Source organism: Suncus etruscus, chromosome 5 (assembly GCF_024139225.1).
Source record: "Suncus etruscus isolate mSunEtr1 chromosome 5, mSunEtr1.pri.cur, whole genome shotgun sequence".
In the NCBI taxonomy this organism is placed as follows: Eukaryota; Metazoa; Chordata; class Mammalia; order Eulipotyphla; family Soricidae; genus Suncus; species Suncus etruscus.
The window spans coordinates 37,265,448-37,287,459 of NC_064852.1; the positions used below are offsets into that span (position 1 = coordinate 37,265,448).

General features: G+C 31.3%; 1 protein-coding gene across 1 annotated transcript in view; it reads right to left on the minus strand.

The window, feature by feature from the left end:
* The window catches only part of LRP1B (LDL receptor related protein 1B), a 1,191,264-nt gene that overhangs the window by 522,945 nt on the left and 646,307 nt on the right, over window positions 1-22,012 (minus strand). Inside the window, 1 exon segment of the mRNA XM_049772845.1 lies at window positions 14,446-14,595. Coding sequence (XP_049628802.1) covers window positions 14,446-14,595 — 150 coding nt within the window.

Below are 22,012 nucleotides of genomic sequence, written 5' to 3' on the forward strand. Positions count from 1 at the left end.
AATGTCTTGTCCTATTTCAGTTCTTAAACTTTATCATTTACCTTAGGTAACTAAACTTCAATCATTTGACAGTATTTATAATTTTTATGCCTTTGTGTGGTTCCTAAGTAAGCCTATTTAGTTGTCTTCTCATGTCATTCTGTCTTTAATACAGGGGAGTATCAGAAATGAACCTAAGAGGATGACAAGAAAATCATTTTCCCTCCTTATACTGATTACATATATTGCATAAAAGCTAGATGAGATTAGTTCAACACTTGATAATGGAGAATAACAATGTTAATTGCATTTGTGAACACTCCAAAGGTGATTGCTAAGTTTAAGTCAGACATAAAATGATGTATTGTGATGGAAACAGTGAAACATTAGAGCTTTCTTTTATATTTGTAATGATGGCAAACAAATGAAATTAACATTAAACAAATAACAAATTATTTGAGTGTTAAACACTTTAGTAGCAAATCATAAGAGAATATTTTCTCTTGTTCTAAAGTTGTCTCTAAGTAAGTTATGCATAAAGTTATATTTGATTTTGTTTTTTTAACTGATGAAAATGCATCACATAGTTGGCATAACTGATTATAATTCAATTGTTTCAGGAAGAAGAAAAGCAACATGATTAAAAAAATATAAAAGTGAAAGAAAAACTAAGTAATGGGAGAAAAAGGAAAGAAAATGTTCAGTGGCAAGTATATTTTTGAAAATTATTATTGAAAATTCACCAATGAAATCATTAAAGCATTAGCAGAAAGTTTAGTAACCTCTTTTTTTTAAAGGCTGAGAGTTAAAAAAAAATACAGTAAAAACGGTGTAGGTGGCACTTGTTTGCCTAGGCCCAGCAAAATATGGGGGAAATGGAAGGGAAAAGCCTTGGCCTAAATACAAGGAGATCTTACCCCTAAAATATTCTGGAATAAGACCAACTCAGGGCTCTAGGCCTACTAGGTTGTCTAACCCCTGATTCATTCTCTGTAGTCCTGGTAAAAGTTTTTCGTAGATTTGCTTTTGTTGGTGTCAGGTTTCTGTAGTTAAAGATTCTGGTTTCTGTGCATCTTCTTCACCCAAGTCAGAATGATGTTGAGCGTCCTCTAGTTTCACCTCGAAGAGCCCTGCCTGCAAGCAGGTTGTTGCTGTTACTAAGTTTTCTGGTTGTTAAGAGAACCCTCTTTGGAGTAATTCCATTCCAGGACTGCGGTAGGGTCTTCCTTGGTAGAGGCTTTCTTCCTGATGATGTTATTGATAATTGTGGATGTTTCTGTAGATGGTATCCATGGTTCAGGGGTGTATGGGCAATATCTGTTCCTATGAAGTCTGAGCCAAGTCATTATGACCATGTTCAGGGTGTAAGGCCCCCACTGCATTACACAATTTGTGTTTCTATCTCTATTTGATAAGAACTTGTTTGCATATTTGATATTTTCCCATTTTAATGTGCCTATGCAAAAAGGGAGGCAATGTCACAAGGCATTATTGGCGCATATGGGGGCCTAGGGAACAAGTTAATCCTGGTAACTTGGCTCTAGCATGAACTCTAAACAGAGAGGCTCTTCTGACAGAATTCCCTAATGAGTAGAAGAACAACAACAAATAAACAACAAAAAATAATGGGTGAAATTGTCACTATATAAGAGAATATTCAATAGGAGTTATAGCTGTTAAGGGAATACACTTAAGATATTCAAGGAGATATACATGTCCCTTTTATCTCTTTGGAAATAGTCAGGGAATGTTAAGGCCAGGACACATTGGATTTATGGTTCAGATATACAATACCTCTTTTCCACCAGTGTGTCTGTGTCAGGGATCCTTGTCTTCTTCCTCCTGTTCCTGTTACACTTCATTTGCTTTTTGGATTTTGTTGTTATATTTGTGTGGGGGATTGGAGGATGCTAAATCTATTCAGGTATTACTCCATACTCTGCTCTCAGGAATCAATTCTGTCTGGTTTAGAGGACCATATGGGTTGCCAAAAATTGAACCTCGGTAAGTTGCTTGGAAGGAAAATGCCTTTCCTGCAGTTCACTGAGGCCCTCCCACTGCCTCATTATGCTTTACCCATTCAGGTTATTTCTTAACTTATCTAATAGTTCAAAAGTCCAGCTTTTCAAGTCACCTTACTTTGATGCTTTTGCTATTTATTTTCAAACTCTAATTAAAATGGCAAAATAATTGCATAAAGTAAAAAATGAATTTTAGATATAAAAGATTGTAAAATGTCTAATATATTTACCACATTTTTTTATTAAAAGGGCAACAGAGGCAATATAAAACAATCACATCTCTATTTAAAAATACTTTTTCTGGATGCAGAGATAGTACAGGTGGAGTGGTGCATTCATTTTATGTAGCAGACCCCAAGTAAGTCCCTGACACTTAGTAATTTACATTATAGATCCAGGAAACGTTGCTGAGCATTACTGGGGCTGATTTAAACAATCTCCTATGATTTCATTTTCAGATTTGATTCTTTTTCAGCAATATGACTATGACCAACATAGTTGACTTATTTGAATCTTTTTTCCTGAGATAAATAGAAATAAGTTAGTCAGCAATATACACAGAGAAAACAATCACAGTTTTGATGTTCTTGAACTAAGGTAAATTTGTGATGATTTGATTTTTCTATTTATAATAATGGGGCCATTCTTTCACTAGTAATTATAATCTAGTTAAAACAGTTCTATAGTATAATTTGAAATTGTTATATTTATTCATTCGGTTAGAAAATTAATATTAAAAAGAGCAATTGGACATATTGGAATATATTGGAAGATGTTGATTTATGGTGACAAAAATTGCTGGAATAATTTTACATATAGTTCTTTGGAGATTTATCATAGTAATTCTAATGTAAATTGTGATGGGCTATTAGTTTTCATTAATGGTGGTTTGAGTACCTAGAGAAGACAACTATGTACTATACTTAGTACTGGGCAAATTGCCTGAATATATTTCATACATTACTATTACTTTAATGAATAGTGTTATGGCAATTAGAAGACTGATGGCTTAGAAAATTTAGGTGGATATAATTGAAGTTCCTCGAACTAGGTGACATTGATCAGTGTACATTAAAAAGTTATTTAACTGTTTTTAAAAGTACAATTTTAACGTAGAGTGACTTACATAGAGTAATTCTATAGTGAATTTAAAGCAAACTATTTTATATACTTAAATCACATAACTGAAATACAAGAGTTGAAATTTTTTCTAAAATGTGGTTATAGATACATTTTACGTGACTTATACCACTTCAGCCTTTTAAACGACATATAATTTGTTCATTTTTTCAATATGTTTATATTCTAAAATAGAGCATGCTTACATAACACAACCAGGTATATGCAGACACCAATACTCATAATTTACATAATAAAGTTGTGATGAAAAATAACATTTTCTTAGTACCTGGAAAGAAACTAGAAAATCAGTTTCTGATTTGTTTAAAGGCTCTTAATTAGAATTTTGATCATGTAGTTTGCTGTAACGTGGTTGGCACTGGAAGGTATGTTGAGTAAAGTAAGTCAGAAGAATAAAGCCAGAGTGATCTCTCACTCTGGTATAAATGAATGAAGAAAATAATATCATAGAGTGGATGCCTAGAATACCCTTGACCCCAGAGCTTAGGGAAGAGGTGAGAAGACAAGGAAGTAAATGAAAGTGAGAAGATTAGAAAGGGAAGTAATGGGGAAATAGATTTGAGGCATTGGTTATTCTGATGATGTGGGGGAATAGTGAAACTATAAATCCAAAGCACAGACTCAACAATACTGAAAGCATGAAACATAAGCTGTAACCATCAAATTTTGTAATGTACCTGTTAAGGTACCAGGCAGTGTGATGTGGTGTTGTTGTTGGTACTGGTAGTTAAATTGTAGGATAGGAGCATTGGTAGAGGGAGTAGACACGTACAGGTATTAAATCTGATATGCTTAAGACTCAACTATTAATAAATTTGAAAATCAAAGTTCTTAAAGTAAAACTTAAAAAAATAGGCTTCAATTAAAAATATGTTCAAGCATTAAAGTACGTGTTTAGTTGATTTCTATTAAGTAGTTTAAAAATTATATGATCTGTAACCTAAAAATCATGATATTGCCCAAATTGATCATTTTAAAATAAGTTAATACATAATTTCAAATAACAATATAATGCAAATCACTCACACATTTAATTTTAGAACATTTTAAATAAAAGTGAAAATCAGTAGTTTCTTAAAAGTTAAGTGTGTTCTAAATAACTATAATTATTTTCATGTGACTGATTTTATGGTTTATTATTTCTTTAATGATTAGCTAGACTAGCTTGAAATAATCATATTTACTAAAAGCTTATTTTTATTAAAACTCATAGTCATTAATAGCAACTATTGTATATAATAAATTGGAAATAAAGTTAAGTACATGGAGCATAGCTAATTTCATCAGCATTAAACATTTAAAACTCATGAAAACTAAATGCTTTCTCATTAGGGAACTGAAGTTATTGTATATTACTACTTTTAGCTCACATTACATGAATAAGTTAACTATAAACTATAGTGTAGTTGCTAACTAAATAACAGCTATGAAAAACATTTGAATCAAAACATTTCATATCAGGTATATTATAAAGATGATAAGAGTTCCATGAAGGTGAAAGGTAGTTGGACACTTACAGCATCTTGCACATGCGTATATATGTATATAAATACATATAAGCACATATCAAACTTTATTTTCTCATTCTATAATAAAGCATATAAAAATAGGCAAATAATCTATTTGGATTCTGTATTATTTCTTATATATGTTCTTTACCTAAATTCTCAAATGACTCTTTTTCTTCATTTCTGTGGATTTTCTCAACTGATTTTTCCAAGTGAAAATTATTATTGACCTTGTTACCTAAGGTGAATGTTTCAGACTTTTGCTGTCCACCCAACTCTGAATTTTGTATTTGTTTGTTTGTTTGTTTGGTTGGTTTTTTGGCCACACCTGGTGATGCTCAGGGGCTACTTCTGGCTATGCGCTCAGAAATCGCTCCTGTCTTGGAGGACCATATGGGACGCCCGGGGATCATATGGCCTTTTTCGCTCTGCACCACCAACTCTGAATTGTTATGCCCATTTGAATTTTCTCTAATAGTGCCTATCTCAATCTGAGAAACTTTATATCACTTGTTCATTTTCTTAGACATTCTTTTTTTCCACAGATTATATCAGCACCTAAATAATAGATTCACAAACATATCTATAAGCCGCTGTATTACCTGATCTAAAAAAAATGTATCTGGGTCGTGAGAATCCCTTGATAAACCACTAAACTAAGTAAATTAATCATAATTGGTACCTAAGAGTAGACTGTTTGCAGTAGATACAGTAGAAAGTTTGCTTTGTTATACTCTGGAGAAGCCTGTACTTTCACTTGAATCTTTATCTCACTCTTTCTCTTCCCTCATATTAATTTCAGTGAATTTCTTTAGCAAAACTATTTTGCTTCATTAAAAAAAATAAGCAAATACAGAGAAAGTATTTTTTCTTTAAATTATGTGTAGAAAAAAAAGCCATTCTAGGTTAGCTGGATAATGCAGTAGGTAAGACTGCTGACTCAAGTTCAATTCCCAAATAACATATAATTCACCTACTAACATCAGAAGTAATGTGAACACTGCATTAAGAGTAACCCAGAGAAATGACAGCGTTACCCAAATTAATATATTCTTTTAAAATGAAGAAATACTTTCTCTGTAGACTATTCTTATTTCCAAACAATTTTATAACATTATTTTAAAAGATTAAAAATATTTAAAGGTTTAGTTATTGGGTTTTATTTATAAAAACAATTTTCATTGACAATTTTCTTTTTAATTTATCCCCAGGAATGGAAATAGCTTCAAAAATATTTCAAAGATAAAATTTTGCTTTTTGCTCAAGCATGAATGGAATAAAAGCAAATCAAGAGGAGAAATACAAATACTAGATAGTGTTATTTATAGATGACATAAGATAGACCAAAGCAAGAGGATAAATTATATACTTGCCTAATTTTTGTGTCTATTAGTATCATTGTGTGTACGTTCTGAGAGCAAATTATATCTAAATAAAATGTACTCAGGGTACAGAAAAATACATAAATGCATGGATTTTAAGAAATATCAATTTTGGGCTTTTTTCTGGGCTTCTAAAATTAAAAAGTCAAAAAAAATATCTATTTAAAGTGAATATAAGTGATTAAATTATAATATCTAATAAAGATTTTTCAAAACACCTATTCAGTTTGCTTTTGTTTGGGGGCCATACATGAAAATGTATAGGACTTCATCATGGATATATGTTCAGGGATCACTCTTGACAGGGCTCAAACTGGTTTGCTCTGTGCAAAATATGTATCCTTCCCACTCTACTACTACTTTGCCCCACAAACTACCCATTTTCAGTTAAAATACATTTTAAAGAATAGCTCAAATAATTAAACTATCATGTTATTTTAATAGTTGCATAATATTTTATTTCAAGACATTCTGATATATTTGGTTGAAGTTCTATAATTACCTTTAAAACAAAACTTGAATATATTTGCATCATATTTATACTAAAATGTATACTTTTGAATGCATCATAGCATATGACTTAGTCCAGGGGTCTTCAAACTATGGTCCGCAAGCCACATATTGTATTTATTCCCATTTTGTTTCTTCACTTCTAAATAAGATATATGCAGTGTGCATAGAAATTTTTTCATAATTTTTGTTTTTACTATAATCTGGCCCTCCAGCAGTCTGAAGGACAGTGAACTGGCCCCCTGTTTAAAAAGTATGAGGACCCCTGACTTAGTCTAACTACATCTGTAAGACAAACTTAGAAGAATCAAATGCTTTAAATTCCAGTAATCATAATTTAAAAGTTTGCTAGACTCTACTAACTGCATAATCTTGAATGATTAACTAAGGTTAGCTGAGTCTCAGATGGGTCTCCTGCAATAAGTATGGCTAGTCGCATGTCTTTTATAGGATTGCTTTGAGAAGAGCATGAGTTAAGTTGATAAATTAAATTCTAAAATATTTCATTTACATTGACTTTCGATTATTATCTTTGAAGTGATTAATGATGTTTGGTTGAGCTGTGAAAGACTAACTTTAAGAATCTAATAAAATTGAAACACCTAAGTTTTTGTTTTGTTTTTGGAACTTATTCATTTGTCTCTGTGAGTGCATATATATAAAAGTGTTTTATTTCCTTTGTAAAAACAGATCTATGAAATCTTTCCTTGTATTTAATGTAAATATTCAGATGTATTATCTTCCATTAGTGATAAAATATAATTTACATCCATACTTCATTCATGTTCTTCCTTCTCAATTTAAATCATTTTATTTATATCTTATGTTAATATTTACTTCAATAAATATTTAAATTCTACAATATAGTTATGGTTGTGATCAATTTACATAAACATTTGCTTGCTCCAATTGAAAATATATTTAGATCACTATGGCAGATGTTTTTGTGTATAAATGGTGGTTATTTTATTTATTCATAGTCTATTACTTATTGAAATGTACTCAGTGTAAAACCCCTTGCTGGGTTTCATAAATGATGTATCTGTGAATAAAATGTAGTTCCAAATTTTTGAAAAGTGAAATATATTTCCACATTGGAAAACAAAAAATTCTTCAATAGAAAAATGCAAACTTCGGGCCGGAGAGATAGCATGGAGGTAGGACATTTGCCTTGCATGCACAAGGTCGGTGATTCAAATCCCTGCATCTCATATGGTCCCCTGAGCCTGCCAGGAGCAATTTCCGAGCATAGAGCCAGGAATAATCCCTGAGCATTGCCCAGAATGTGACCCAAAAACCAAAAACCAAAAAAAAAAAAAAAAAAAAAAGGAAAATGCAAACTTATTCCCACTGAGGTTAGTTGGAGGAAGGATGATATTTCTCTCAATAGAGCAATTAATGAAGTGAAAAGACTTTAATAAAGCAGGAATATTAAAGGGAAACAAGTATCTCAAAACAAATACTGGGTATCACAGTGCTTGTGTGTATTGCACCTGCATGACTGACAGGACATCAAATAATCAGTTATGACATAAAATGTTTTCCTTTTAGTGAAAATAGCACAAAAAATTATCAGAGGTTTAGGTTTTCTAAAATAGTATTAACCCAAATATTTTGATCAAAGAGAAAATAAATTATTAGTAGGTGCACTTTTGGGAAAGATATGGATAAAAGACATATTTAGGGTATATTGTGTAGGTTTCTTTCAGACACTTTCTGTATAACAAATATCAAAGGTCTGATTGCTCAGACTGAAGCAGATAAAGAAGTCAAATCTATTCAAGTAACTAAGACACAATGTTTTGAGTAGCACACATTATTAAAAGAAAAAAAAGACAACAATAAGTAAATGCATAGCCAAAATGATAAAAGTAGAAAATCTGGTAGCAGAGAGATAATATAAGTGTTAAGTTGCTTGCCTTGCACTTGATTAAATGTATTCTCAGCACTCATACAGTAGCAGAAGTTATCTTTGAGCAGAGAATCAAGAGTAAGTCCTGAACACTGTCAGTACAGCTGAAAATTCACTTTACCTCAAATGGGAAAATTTGAAGAGAGAAATATTGAAGATTTAAAGGAAGTAAAAGGAGGAATATTTCTCAGGAGAGCCAAAAAACAACCTCTTTTCATATGTGGGGGAGAAACTCTGATTAGAAAAAAATGCACAATAACAACACTTGATGTGGATTTACATGAAAAAGAAGAAATTACTACTTAAGTATTAATATTGCTAAGAACTTTCAGACCTGCAGTCATGTTATAAGGTACTTTATACTAGATTTTAATATGAGCCTTTAGTGTTTCCTCTAAGCTCTTATTAGTATTACTTATTTTAGTAAGACATTTCCAAGACTAAAAGCTAGTCATTTGCCATCATTTACAATGTTCCATAGATGTTGTGACAACTTGTCATAATAATTTATCTTAAGAAATACAAAAAAGTTTGATGTATTTACCAGCTAATTTTCTAGAATTTTTATCGCACACATAGAATGTTGAATTGATATCATTATGTTTAAATTATATTATAAATCTGAGAAATTAATAAGAATTTCTCAAATTGATTCTGTATTTTTAGTCGTGATGCCAAATAATTTTTAATGCAATAAATATATATTACAAATAAGGAAAACTTACAGAAAGAACTTAAATCATATCTTCTTTTTATTTTAGTCACCAAGAAGATTATTACATTGCAAGTACCTCATTGTATAAAATCTAGCGAAAATATTTGCAACACGTAATCCAATAATATTAACATATATTTTTATTAGAAAAGTGAATAAGATCTTCAGTGATATTTAGGCACTTCTGAAAGCATTTTCATTTGATAGTGTGTTGGGAATTTCCTCAAGAAATTATAACTTTTTAAAATTTTGTTAAGTGAGTTTATGAAGACTAATTTTGTTCATTATGAACAACAAATTTTGTTGTTACATTTAAACCATAAAAGATAAATGATTAAAATGTTTTAAACACCACTTTAACTCAAATGTGCACAAATAAACAAAAGTGACCTTTGACTATAAGGCTGAGGTTGGCTTCTAACAGAAAACTGACTGAAAATGTACATAGAATAGGCCATTTTTCTTTTTTTATATAATTAATTTATTTAAGAACTGTGGTTACAAAAATGTTTATGTTTGAGTTTTAGTCATAGAATATATATATCCTTCACCAGTGCATATTTCCTGCTGCCATCACCATCCTTAGTTTTTTTCTGACCCATTCTCCCCAGACTATCTGGGGCAGGCATTTTACTTTTCTTTTTCTCTCGCTGGCTCTCTGTCTCTGTCTCTGTCTCTGTCTCTGTCTCTATCTCTGTCTCTCTCTCTGTCTCTCTCTCTCTCTCTCTCTCTCTCTCTCTCTCTCTCTCTTTCTCTCCTCTCTCTTTTCTCTCTTTTTTTTGACACTATAGTTTGCACTATTATTAATGAAGAAGTTCCATGCATGTGACTTTATCTCCGTACAGCAACCAGTTTCTCTCCAGAGTGATCAGTTTCAACTGTCATTGTCACAGCGAACCTTTCAAGATCGCATTCACCACTCTTTGTGGCAAGCATCCCATAGACTAGCCCTCCTGCTCCTATCTCTTTTATGTCTAGATATTATTTCCATATATTTTTAAATTTTTCTTATATTACACAAATGAGTGATTTACTCTGTCTGTATCTCTCCCTCTGACTCATTTCATTTAACAGAGTGATTTCCATTACCATCCCTAAATAAATAAATTTCAAGATTTTATTTTTCCTAACAGCTGTATAAGGTTCCATTGTGTAGATATACCTATTTCTTTATCCACTTGTCACCAAACATTAGTTTGTTACATTTGCAATTTATATGAAAAAGATCATATTTTGTAGAATAAAAAATTAGGTTAAAGTTTAGTAACTGTCCTAGATTCACAGCTAACTAGTGAACATAATTAATTAAAATATATTTGACTAATAAATGTGATGATTTTAATGCTCTCTGGAGTTTCGATTTATTTTAAAATAGTAAATTATATAATAAAGGTTTTATAATTTTATGTAAAATATATATATCAATATATTATTCCCTTGATATTCCATTAGAACTATAGCATTACTATAATGCAATAACTATAAGCAAATATTATAAATATAAGTTTCAAATTCATTTTTATGCTAAAATGACTACTATTCGTATTACTGAGACATACCATCCTTGATGCTTTGAATTTTAGTATTAATTTCTCATTCACAGCAAAATTGATGGATAACATGTTAACAAGAATAGGCTCTGTGCTCAGAAATCATTTCTGTCAGACTCAGGTAGGACCATATAAAATAACAAGGGTGGAACCCAGGTTGGTCCTGGGTCAGCAGCATGCAAGGTAAAAACCCTACCACTTTGCTATTACTCTGGCCATTGTATTCTTTAATTAATTGGATCCTTAGTTATGTTATTTATTAGTTTGTATTGGTTTTACCCAATATATTAAAATTACTTTTTATATTTTTTGCCCACACCCCTCCTAAAAACACTTTTAAAAATATGCAGTTTGTACTGATTGTGATTTTTTTTGTGGCTTTTTCTATTTACAGGAATTAAACTTAATTTTTAGATTCAGGTGAGTAAATGTGCACAAATACAATAAAAGAGTCTTGTTAATTTTAGATAGTTAAATAATATGAAAATATTTATTTTTGACTGATAAAAATTATAAAGAAAATACTGCTAAAAATTATTAACTTGAGACAAATCCTCTACCATATTAAAATATATGGATAGAGAAATAGACAGATAATTCAAAAATGTCTTCATATATGTAAACCTATTGCAACAAATATAGTGTATTCTGTCCTTTTTTAGCAAGAAAAAAGTTCTGTAAACAACACACACTTCTTCAAAACTTTAAAATATTGGAAAAGGTTTAGAATACTAGTAGAACAGGTAAGACAATTGCCTTGCATGAGGCAAACCAAGCATTGAGACCCAGAACCTATATGGTCCCTCAGCACAACCAGGAGTGTTCCCTAACTTGTAAAAATATGTAAAGAGATTATATGGAGACTTTGGCTTACATCTCAGAGTGTCAACAATTTATTTCTGGCTCTGTTTTAAAAATTTAAACTTGCCAGTACTTGGCAAATCATGCAAGTGCTGGGAAATACTAACTTGCAAGACAAGTGCTTAATCCCTATACTATTTACCTGGCTTCAGTACAAACTCACTTTTTAAAAGTGTATTTACATAAATTTCGATGTGATTTTCACAATTATGTGACACAGGCAATTAACTATGTAATCTGAAGTTTTTTAGCTTTAAATAATTTAAGAGAGAAGGAAAATTTAAGTACTTAACTGATGAATAAAATAATTCTTTCGCTCTCTCCTCACAGAATTGTCTGATTTTTGATACTAGTATCCATATTATATATTTCTACTTCAGAAACAACCATATTGTCTGCATACAAAGATTATAAAAAATTCTGAACTGAATGTTTTTATATTTAGTAGACCTTTTAGTAGACAAACGCTTTAAATAATGCCTACAATACTTATCCTTAATTAATTTACTTGGATATTTTAACCTAAATGAAATAAAATGAGTAAAAACATCATTTCACTATATTCAGTATAATTCTTTATGTTGGTGCTTGGCAATCATTAGGTGGAAAAAAATCCTTTGGATTGGTCTTTTACCCTACCTGTCCTCTAACCTAGGGTGTGATCTGAAGCTTCCCAATAAACCGGGGTCTCAGGGGAAAAACAGTTTGTGGTTTTGGTTTTTCCATGACTGAGCTGTCTGCTTTTTAGGGTTGCGTGTGGAAGTTTCTGAATTTTCTGTATTATCGTGTGCTTTCAGACCCGAGACCCTCCAATTGCATAGGTTTGGAGCAAGAGGCTTCCGCTTCACATTATTTTCCAGAAAACAATTCACTCAGATAGTCACTTACCAGCGTCTATTTATAAATTTCATAGTTATGAAAAATTATTAATAAAACAAGTATTAGCATTTACATTAGCCACAGGAAATATTTAAAGAAGTAAAATATTTGTAATTTTTAAAAATAAAATACCTGTTCTCTAATAACCTTAAAATTACTTACTTATAAATCCATATAAACTTAAAATACATATTCAAATTCACTTTTATAATAGTTAAAATTCATAATACATCACAGATTAAAATATTTTGTCTATTTATAAATAAATTATACACATCATCATGAGATACAGTCACGAAATGGTTCATGACGGAATTTCAGTCTTACAAAGTATAACACTCTTCACCAGTGCATATTTTCTGCCAACAACGTACCATTTTTTCTTCCACCCTGTACTCTCTCTCCCCAGTCTGCCTGTGGCATAATTTTTCTTCTCTCTCTCTCTCACTCTCTCTTTCTTTTCTTTTTACCTTTTTGACATGTAGTTTGCAATTATTAAAGGGGTATTACATATAACACTTTATCTCCTTTCAGCACCCAGTTCTTGGCCAAAGTGATCATTTCCAACCATCATTATCATAGTGTCTTCTCTACTCTTACTGCATTCTGGATTGTGTGGCAAGCTTCCTTGCAACTGTCAACAGTACTCCTGGCCCTCATTCCTATTGTCTTTGCATATTAATACCATTCTATTATATTATTTTAATATTCCACAAATATGTGTGTTCATTCTATGTCTACAACTCTCCCTCTGACTCATTTTGCTCAGCACTATATTTTCTATGTCTATCCATGTACAAGCGACTTTATTTTTCCTCACAACTGTGTAGTATTCCATAGTGTAAATGTACTATAGTTTCTTTATATACTCAAGTTTTGAGTTACTTTGTTTTTTTTTACAGATTCTGGCTATTATGAGTAGGCTGCCTTGAACACAGGAATACAGATGGCTTTTCTACAGTGTGTTTTGTAGCCCCTATGTGTTTTATAAACATATATTATACATATATTTATTTACACACATATTCTGAGGAGTGGTGTTGCTTGGCATATAAAGCCTCAATTTCTAGTGTATGAGGAATATCTACATTATTTTTCTAAAAAGGCTGGGACAATTGCCATTACCATCAGCAGTATCTACATTGTATTTTTTAACACATGATATTTTGTGATTATAAACAAACATTCAATTTTTTATTGTTTATAATTAAGTTTGACAACTAAGATTCTGTATAAATTATCTAATTCTTTTACAGCTAACCTAATAGGAACTTTAAGCCTTTTACTAAGTAAAGGCATTGCAATCCTTGTGTAAAATAATTTTTACAGACATAAAGTCTTTATAGTATCCTTAATACATATATTATAAAATTTCAAAATATTGTTTTTAAGTTAAAATATAACAACATTTTAAAATCAATACAGATATTGTTGACTAAGTTTTTCCTGAAAAGTCATCAACTTCATCAGCTTTCTATGTATTTATTGTCTGGCACTTCTTTCTCAGAAGATTAAACAAAAACAATGGCAATGAGGGTCAAATAAGTAAACTATCTACTCCTACCTAACCATAGAAACATTAATTGTAAAAAAAATAATTTCAATCATTAAAGAAAAATACTGTGGTCTTTTTTTCTATTTTCTATATGAGTTAAGCATTCTTTATATGAAAATTAGCTAGATTTGACTTCATTGTAATAAATGAAAAGACTTTACAATGCAGTAGAGCACAGAAAATCGTCATAAAATATTACAAACACAGTAAACAAAGAATCAATAATAGTAAGTTGCTATTTCATGTAGCACCAAGTCTTTCGTATGTATATTCTTACAAGTCTGTTGACTAAGGTTAAAAAAAACCAGAATTGTGCATTGAATATGCTTCTGGTTTTTAGGAGCACAATAACTTTCCTCTGCTTTTAACTGGTCATCATTAATCAGTCTCTAATCAATAGAAAGCATCCTGACTATAGAAGCATTTCACTTACCCATGATGGTTAGGGCTGTAGCTTTTGTTAATTCTTCTTTCATTGACTCTATTACTTCTAAATTGCCACCATCCATGTTGCATCTATTTATGGTTCCATTTCCAGAACTGATCCAATAAAGCTTGTTTTCCACATAGTCTATCGATAGACCTGTAATTAGATTATACAGCTTAAATAAAACTGTTGCCACTTAAATTCTAATAGTCACCTAGTACTGGATTTGAGAGGAAAAAATAACCTGCAAACTCAAGTCTTTCTTAAAACATAAAATACAGCAAATTGGGAATTAGATGTAAAATTTATACCATTGTTATATTGTACTTTAGTTGACAACAAATAGGTTTTGATTAATGCAACAATTTTGTGACATTTAAACAATGACTTTCATCAATGAATAAAAAATCTATTTAAGTCTTGGATATTACATTTTAAGATGATTTCTGTTTGAAAGTTAATATCTGACCTCTTTATTTTTTAAATTAATATACTTATTTAAACACCTTGATTACAAACAAGATTGTGGTTGGGTTTCAATGTAAAGAACACCCCCCTTCACCAGTGCAACATTCCCATTACCAATGTCCCAAATCTCCCTCCTCCCCACCCCACCCCACCTGTACTCTAGACAGGCTTTCTACTTCCCTCATTCATTCACATTGTTATGATAGTTCTCAATGTAATTTTTTCTCCACCTAAATTCATCACTCTTTGTGATGAATGAGCTTCATGTAGTGAACTGAGCTGAAATTTCCAGCCCTCCTCTATTTTGTCTCTGAAAATTATTGCAAGAATGTCTTTTTTTTTTCTTAAAACCCATCGATGAGTGAGACTATTCTGTGTCAATCTCTCTCCCTCTGATTTATTTCACTCAGCATAAGATTCCACGTACATTCATGTATAGGAAAATTTCATAACTTCATCTTTCCTGACGTCTGCATAATATTTCATTGTGTATATGTACCACTGTTTCTTTAGCCATTGATCTGTTGAAGGGCATCTTGGTTGTTTCCAGAGTCTGGCTATGGTAAATAGTGCTGCAATGAATAGAGGTGTAAGGAAGGTATTTTTGTTTTGTGTTTTTGTGTTCCTAGGGTATATCCCTAGAAGTGGTATAACTGGATCATATGGAAGCTCAATTTCCAGGTTTTGAAGGAATCTCCATATCGCTTTCCATAGAGGTTGGACTAGACGGCATTTCCACCAGCTTTGGATAAGAGTTCCTTTCTCTCCATATCCCCGCCAGCACTGATTGTTGTCATTCTTTGTGATGTGCGCCAATCTTTGTGGTGTGAGATGGTACCTCATAGTTGTTTTGATTTGCATCTCCCTGATGATTAGTGATGTGGAGCATTTTTTCATGTGTCTTTTGGCCATTTTTTTTTTTTTGTCGAATTGTCCGTCCATTTCTTCTCCCCATATTTTGATGGGATAAGATGTTTTTTTTTTCTTGTAAAGTTCTGTCAGTGCCTTGTATATTTTGGATATTAGCCCCTTATCTGGTGGGTATTGGGTGAATAGTTTATCCCAATTAGTGGGTGGCTCTTGTATCCTGGGCACTGTTTTCTTTGAGATGCAGAAACTTCTCAGCTTAATATATTCCCATCTGTTTTTCTCTACTTCCACTTGTTTGGAGAGTGTAGTTTCCTCCTTGAAGATGCCTTTAGTCTCAATGTCATGGAGTGTTTTACCTATGTGTTGTTCTATATACCTTATGGTATCATGACCTCTTTAAAATAGTCACTACGAATTATAATACTATTATTGATAGGGATTCATGCATATATTCCAAACTCCACATCTTCCACCATAGTGTCAATTTTTTTCAACATTTTTCTCTAAGTTAGTATCTGAACCCCATCCCCTGTCTTCTTGTCATGTAAGTTCATTTATGGAGGCCAGAAATTACACTTCTCTGTATATAGATCAAGGACCCAAAAATTCTTTTCTGAAAAACATTGAATTCTGAAAACAAAAGCACTGTTCAGGAGAGTTGAAACTCTAGAAACAAATGAAGTGGGTTGAAAACTGGTTCTGTTTTTTTTGACCACCTTTTTAATCCATTATTATGTATGCTTCATTACATGGGAGAGGTAATTCTGTGTTTGAAACTTCTTTTGGGTGACTTTTCTTAACACTATATTCTCAAGTTCCATTCATGTAGCAAAAATTGCAGTTTCCTTTTTCCAGTCATCTGCTCTTGGGGACTTGGATTGTTGATAGATTTTTGCTATTGTTAATGCTGCTGCGATGAATTCAGGAATGCAATGTCATTTCAAGAAAAAGCCTTTGGAGTGAAAAACTAGTAGTAGAATCTCACTGGACCATATGGAAGCTCAGTTCTAATTTTTCTGAAAAATATCTGTATAGTTCTACCCAGCAGTTAACCAGTCAAAATTTCCAACCACAGGGAATTTAATTTTTTTCCTTCATACTCATATAAACTTATAGTTTAGTTCTTTGTGATGTCTGTCAGTATAACTGGTGTGAAATATACGGATTAGCATCTTCCTGATAATAATGGGTAAGAGCACAGTTTCTTGTGCTTTATGAAAACATGAGTGGGGCATTTAAATTTTCTAATCAGTAATCATTAATAATCATTTTTCAATCTTATATCTTGCTGACTTGACTTTTGAATCATTTCCTTGGTTTAAAAGACAGTACTATAAAAGGTAACTATAAAAAAAAACAAAACTCTGTAACATATAGGGTCTAGAAGTAATAGCTCACATAGTTACCTTTATATATAAGGGCTCATGGGAGAAGTTATTTTCAGGACTCAGAACGCCCACAAAAATATCTATGTAGAAAATATAACATTTTAACTGACCATATTTCTCTTTTTGCTTTAACTACAAAGAAACTGAAGAATCAAGTCCATAGACCTAATACTACAGAAATTATAAATGAATTGAATTTAGCACTTTCCAGACTTCAATGAATGAATTAATTTTTGTTTGTTTTGATCATACAAAAATTATTCTCACTTAATCTTTCTGGGAGCCTATATTTAAATTTTCTTGATCCCATGGTGAAAAATGATAGTGCTTTTATATTAAATATGCATAATTCAAATTAACATATAGTCAAAGTTTTCTCTTTCACCTAATATTTAGACTGAAAGATTATGAACATGTATACACAAAATAATAAACACAATCATTTAATATACAGAACAAGGATATTTTATGGGAAGAATTCACCAGAAGCTAGTACTATACATCTTGTTTTTATATGGACTGCTTTTTATTTGGGGTAAGAACTGTGTCATAATAAACAATTGTATATTATTTTCTCAATCTAATGTCTACAGTAGAGAAAAATACATGATTATTGTGTGGTTTTTGAATTATTCATGAATTTATTAATTCATTATAAAATTTTAAGTTGCCCTCAAGTATTCTGTCACTTTCTGCCTTCAACTGCTGAATACTTACTTCCTTAATGACTGGATTTTTTGTTTTCTTGCTTTTTTTTCTGGGTTTTTTTTGTTTGTTTGTTTGTAGACTATACCTGGAATTTGTCTGGCTCTACACTCATGGATTTCTCCTGTCAGGCCTTTAAGAATCATAAGTATTTTGGGGTTTGAATTTGTGACAGTTACTTTAAAAACAAGTACATTCCCCCCTTAATTTCTCTTTGGTCCTTAAATTTAAAAATATATTACTTATATCAAATATCAATAGGACACAATACAATGATTTAATAGATCTATATGGGATAATACTACTTTATATTTTTTCTGAATAATTTAGTATTGTTTTAAAATTCAGAGAAAACAAAAAATTTTATGAGTTGTAATTTTTGTCACTTACTTCTATTGTTCACTGCTAAAAATATACTAGTCTGATGCCTCAGTGTTCTTGTCCAAGTTTATTTAGAGGTGTACACAACCGATTTAAAATATTTAAAACATTCATTTTAATGGAAGAAAAGATTGTTAAATTCATAAGTTTAAATATTGAAATATGTATATACACTTATAATTTTAATATAGGTGCTTTCATTACAGAAGACATTGTATCATTAAGTTAATTTGTCTTAAAATAATGAATAGATAATTAATTATATAAGAATTATTTTTTAATTAAATACTACAATAAATTTTAAAAGATGATTAATATTGTTGTCAACTAATAGTCAATTAGATGCAGCTGAAACTTCACAGCAAATTTAGATGTCAAATTAATAGCTATAGGAAACCACCAAATAGGAATAGGTTAACAAAACCAGTTAGTTATATATGAAAAAATATGTAATTCTATCTGTATTATGAGTTCTTAAATGTAAATGGCTGAAATAAAAACAAAAACTGTTTTTTCAAAAAGGCTATATGACTGAAGAATATACAATTAATAAAAACTCAGTTTTTCAAGATGTATATGTAGATATTTTCAGGGCCACACCTGGAAGTTCACAGGGGTTACTCCTGGCAGTGTGCTCAGAAATTACTCCTGGTAGCCTTGAGTGACAATATGGGATGCTAGGTATTGTGCCTGGTTTGGCTGCATGTAAGGCAAACACTTTCTCAACAGTGCTATAGCTCCTGTCCATAAAAATTATTTTAAAAAAAGATAAATGAGAAGCAGTAAGCAACAGAAAAATTCTCTTCCTGCCCCCTCCCAAAGTGTATATAAATATAACAAAATTAAATTACAAGTATTAACTATTATTTGTTGTTTTGGGTTTTTGGAGAGGCGGTCACATCTGGTGGTGTTCAGGGTTTACTTCTGGCTCTATGTTCAGAGATCACAGCTTGTCATATCTGGGGTACTATGAAATACTGCAGATAGAAACTGGGTAGGCCTTATCTAATGTAAAATCCCTCTTCCCCTGAAGACTGTAGTCTTTTTCAGTGACAAAATTAAGAGGAATCTTCATGGCATGCCTTTTCAATTATATCAGCATCTTGATAATAGCCTTAGTCCCTGCTTCTTTCCCTTTAAAATCTAAAATATTTTCCTTTACTGTACCATTAATGTACAAATACATAACACTGTTAAAATGCTGTGTAAACGTTATTCTAAACATTTCTTTAAGTAACTCTCAAGTGATTTTCTTCTTCTGAGTATGCAGGATAATAAAACTAATTCATTTTTGCTAATTTATTTAAATTCTAGGTTTCTAGACCAAAATGGTTTTGGAGGGTAAAGGAAAACAGCTTTCCCTTCTATGCAAAAATGTGTACTACCTTTGCCATAACTGACTTCAGTGCTTTCTCTTCAATTCAATCTGCTCTCAAAAGACACTGACAGCATATAGAGTTAAATAACTAATTTCATGTATTGCTTGTCACATCAATATACAATTTTAGCACATTCTCAATCTACATACTGTAATGACATATATATCTGATATATATGATATATAACTATCACTCTAAATATACATATATATGGGTAGGCCATATGTATACACACACACACACACACACACACACACACACACACACACATATATATATATGTACCTATACATATATATAGAGAGAGATATGAGGGGGAGCATACTTTTTGGTGCTTAGGCCTTACTTCTGTATCTGTGTTCAGTTATCATATCTGGCAATGTTAGTTAAAATTAGGGCCCGGAGAGATAGCACAGCGGTGTTTGCCTTGCAAGCAGCCGATCCAGGACCTAAGGTGGTTGGTTCGAATCCCGGTGTCCCATATGGTCCCCCAAGCCTGCCAGGAGCTATTTCTGAGCAGACAGCCAGGAGTAACCCCTGAGCACCGCCGGGTGTGGCCCAAAAACCAAAAAAAAAAAAAAATTGAAGCACCAAGTAAGATATAGGAGGGTTTTATTATGCTGCCATTATTTTTCATTGTCTGGCAATTAATATGCAGTTTAAAATTCCATGTTTAATAATTGATTTTTCTAACACATAATGCTTTTACTATTATCCAAATGATCTGATGATAAATTTAAATAATTTGTTTATTAGTATGCAAATTTAAATTTTGTCATTTCCCCTGGGTATTTTGTAGCCTTTTTTTTTGCTCGTTCAATTTTGTTTTGTGGTTATACCTAATGATAGGGTAAGTGACACAATTCATATTTTGTGTTTTACAGACTCTAATGATGTGGTTCAGGAAGCTATAAGTTAACAAGAATCAAATACAGAGCCTAAATAAGCATAGCATACACCACTAAACTCACATGCGCCCTGCGACCTATTTTTAACATTTATCTTAAATTTTACATTTTATTATTTTATATTTTTAGCTATGCATAAAAAGTGACTGTAACATTTACATGTGTATATAAATATAATATATTTTAAATAGTAAATATAGCCAGAGGTTTAATTTAATTTTTAAGATAAATCTTCAAATACTTTTGATGTGGCTGAAATGCTTAACAGTATTTACTATGAAACGTTTCATGAAAACTCGGTGATCACCCCTTGTGAGCTCAAGGGGATCATTGGTATATGAGAAATTGAACTTGGTCAGTTGTTTACAAATTTTTACTGGCTCTATCATTACTCCAGTTCCTACTTTAATATATTCAAAGAAGATATGCTGAAGGGCTGAGTAAACAAGTTATTTTGCTGGAATTCTAGTAAAAACAAGTGAGATAACAAGTGAATCAAGATTATATTATATTTAACTTAATGTATAAAATTTGTAAAATTAAGACATTTTAAAAATGAAAATGATTAAGTAGGAAGTTCAAATCTTCTGCTATGGAAGCTACTCTAAACATTCAGTGTAAGCAGGACACAACAGGTAAGTTGAGAGTATTTAAGTTTAACATTGAATAAGTTGAAAATTGACTTGTTTTTAACAGAAGCAAAGTATTCCATCTCAAACTGCCTGAAATTGCAATATCTTAAACTTCAGTGATACATCTTTTAAAAATGCCAAGGGAGGTACTTTGGTAAGATTCTGATTCATTTCTATTTAAATTGTGTTATACAGAAAACAGGCAAAAGAAATCTCAATGAATTATGATATGAAAACTCTATAAACTAAAAACCTAGTATATCAGTGATCATGCTGTTTAAAACTTCTATTCAAAGACTCAGAAATAATTAATTGTGAGGCACAATTGCACAGAGGTGAAACTGATTCTTGCATATTCCTAGCTACTTAAAAAAAAGACTGCTGTGTCCTAATTGGTCTCACATTTTTTGGGAGTAAACAAGCTCTGGATTTTCCTTTTCCACTTCCCATGCTTGAAAGAGTACCCATTTTATTCGCTGATTTTTGCTGAAGATCAGGTAATTACCAGATAATATCTGCTTCTCTTTAAATAGCATAATGGTTTAGATTTAATATGGCTCTTAAAGCAGATAAATTTGGATTTTAATCTGAAATCTATAATTTATTATAGGTAAGTAACTTATTTCAATAAACTTTTTTTGAGCCTACAAAAAATAAATCATAAAGTCTGCCATAAATGATTACTGTGAGATAATTAATACGAATGATTTTTATAAGGCTTTGATATATTATAAGTGCAAAAAATAATAATTATAATTATATTATTCTTGTTATACAATAATCACACATTCTGGGCTACATAGATAAAAACAATGTTGTGGTTTTATGAGAAAAATAAAGGC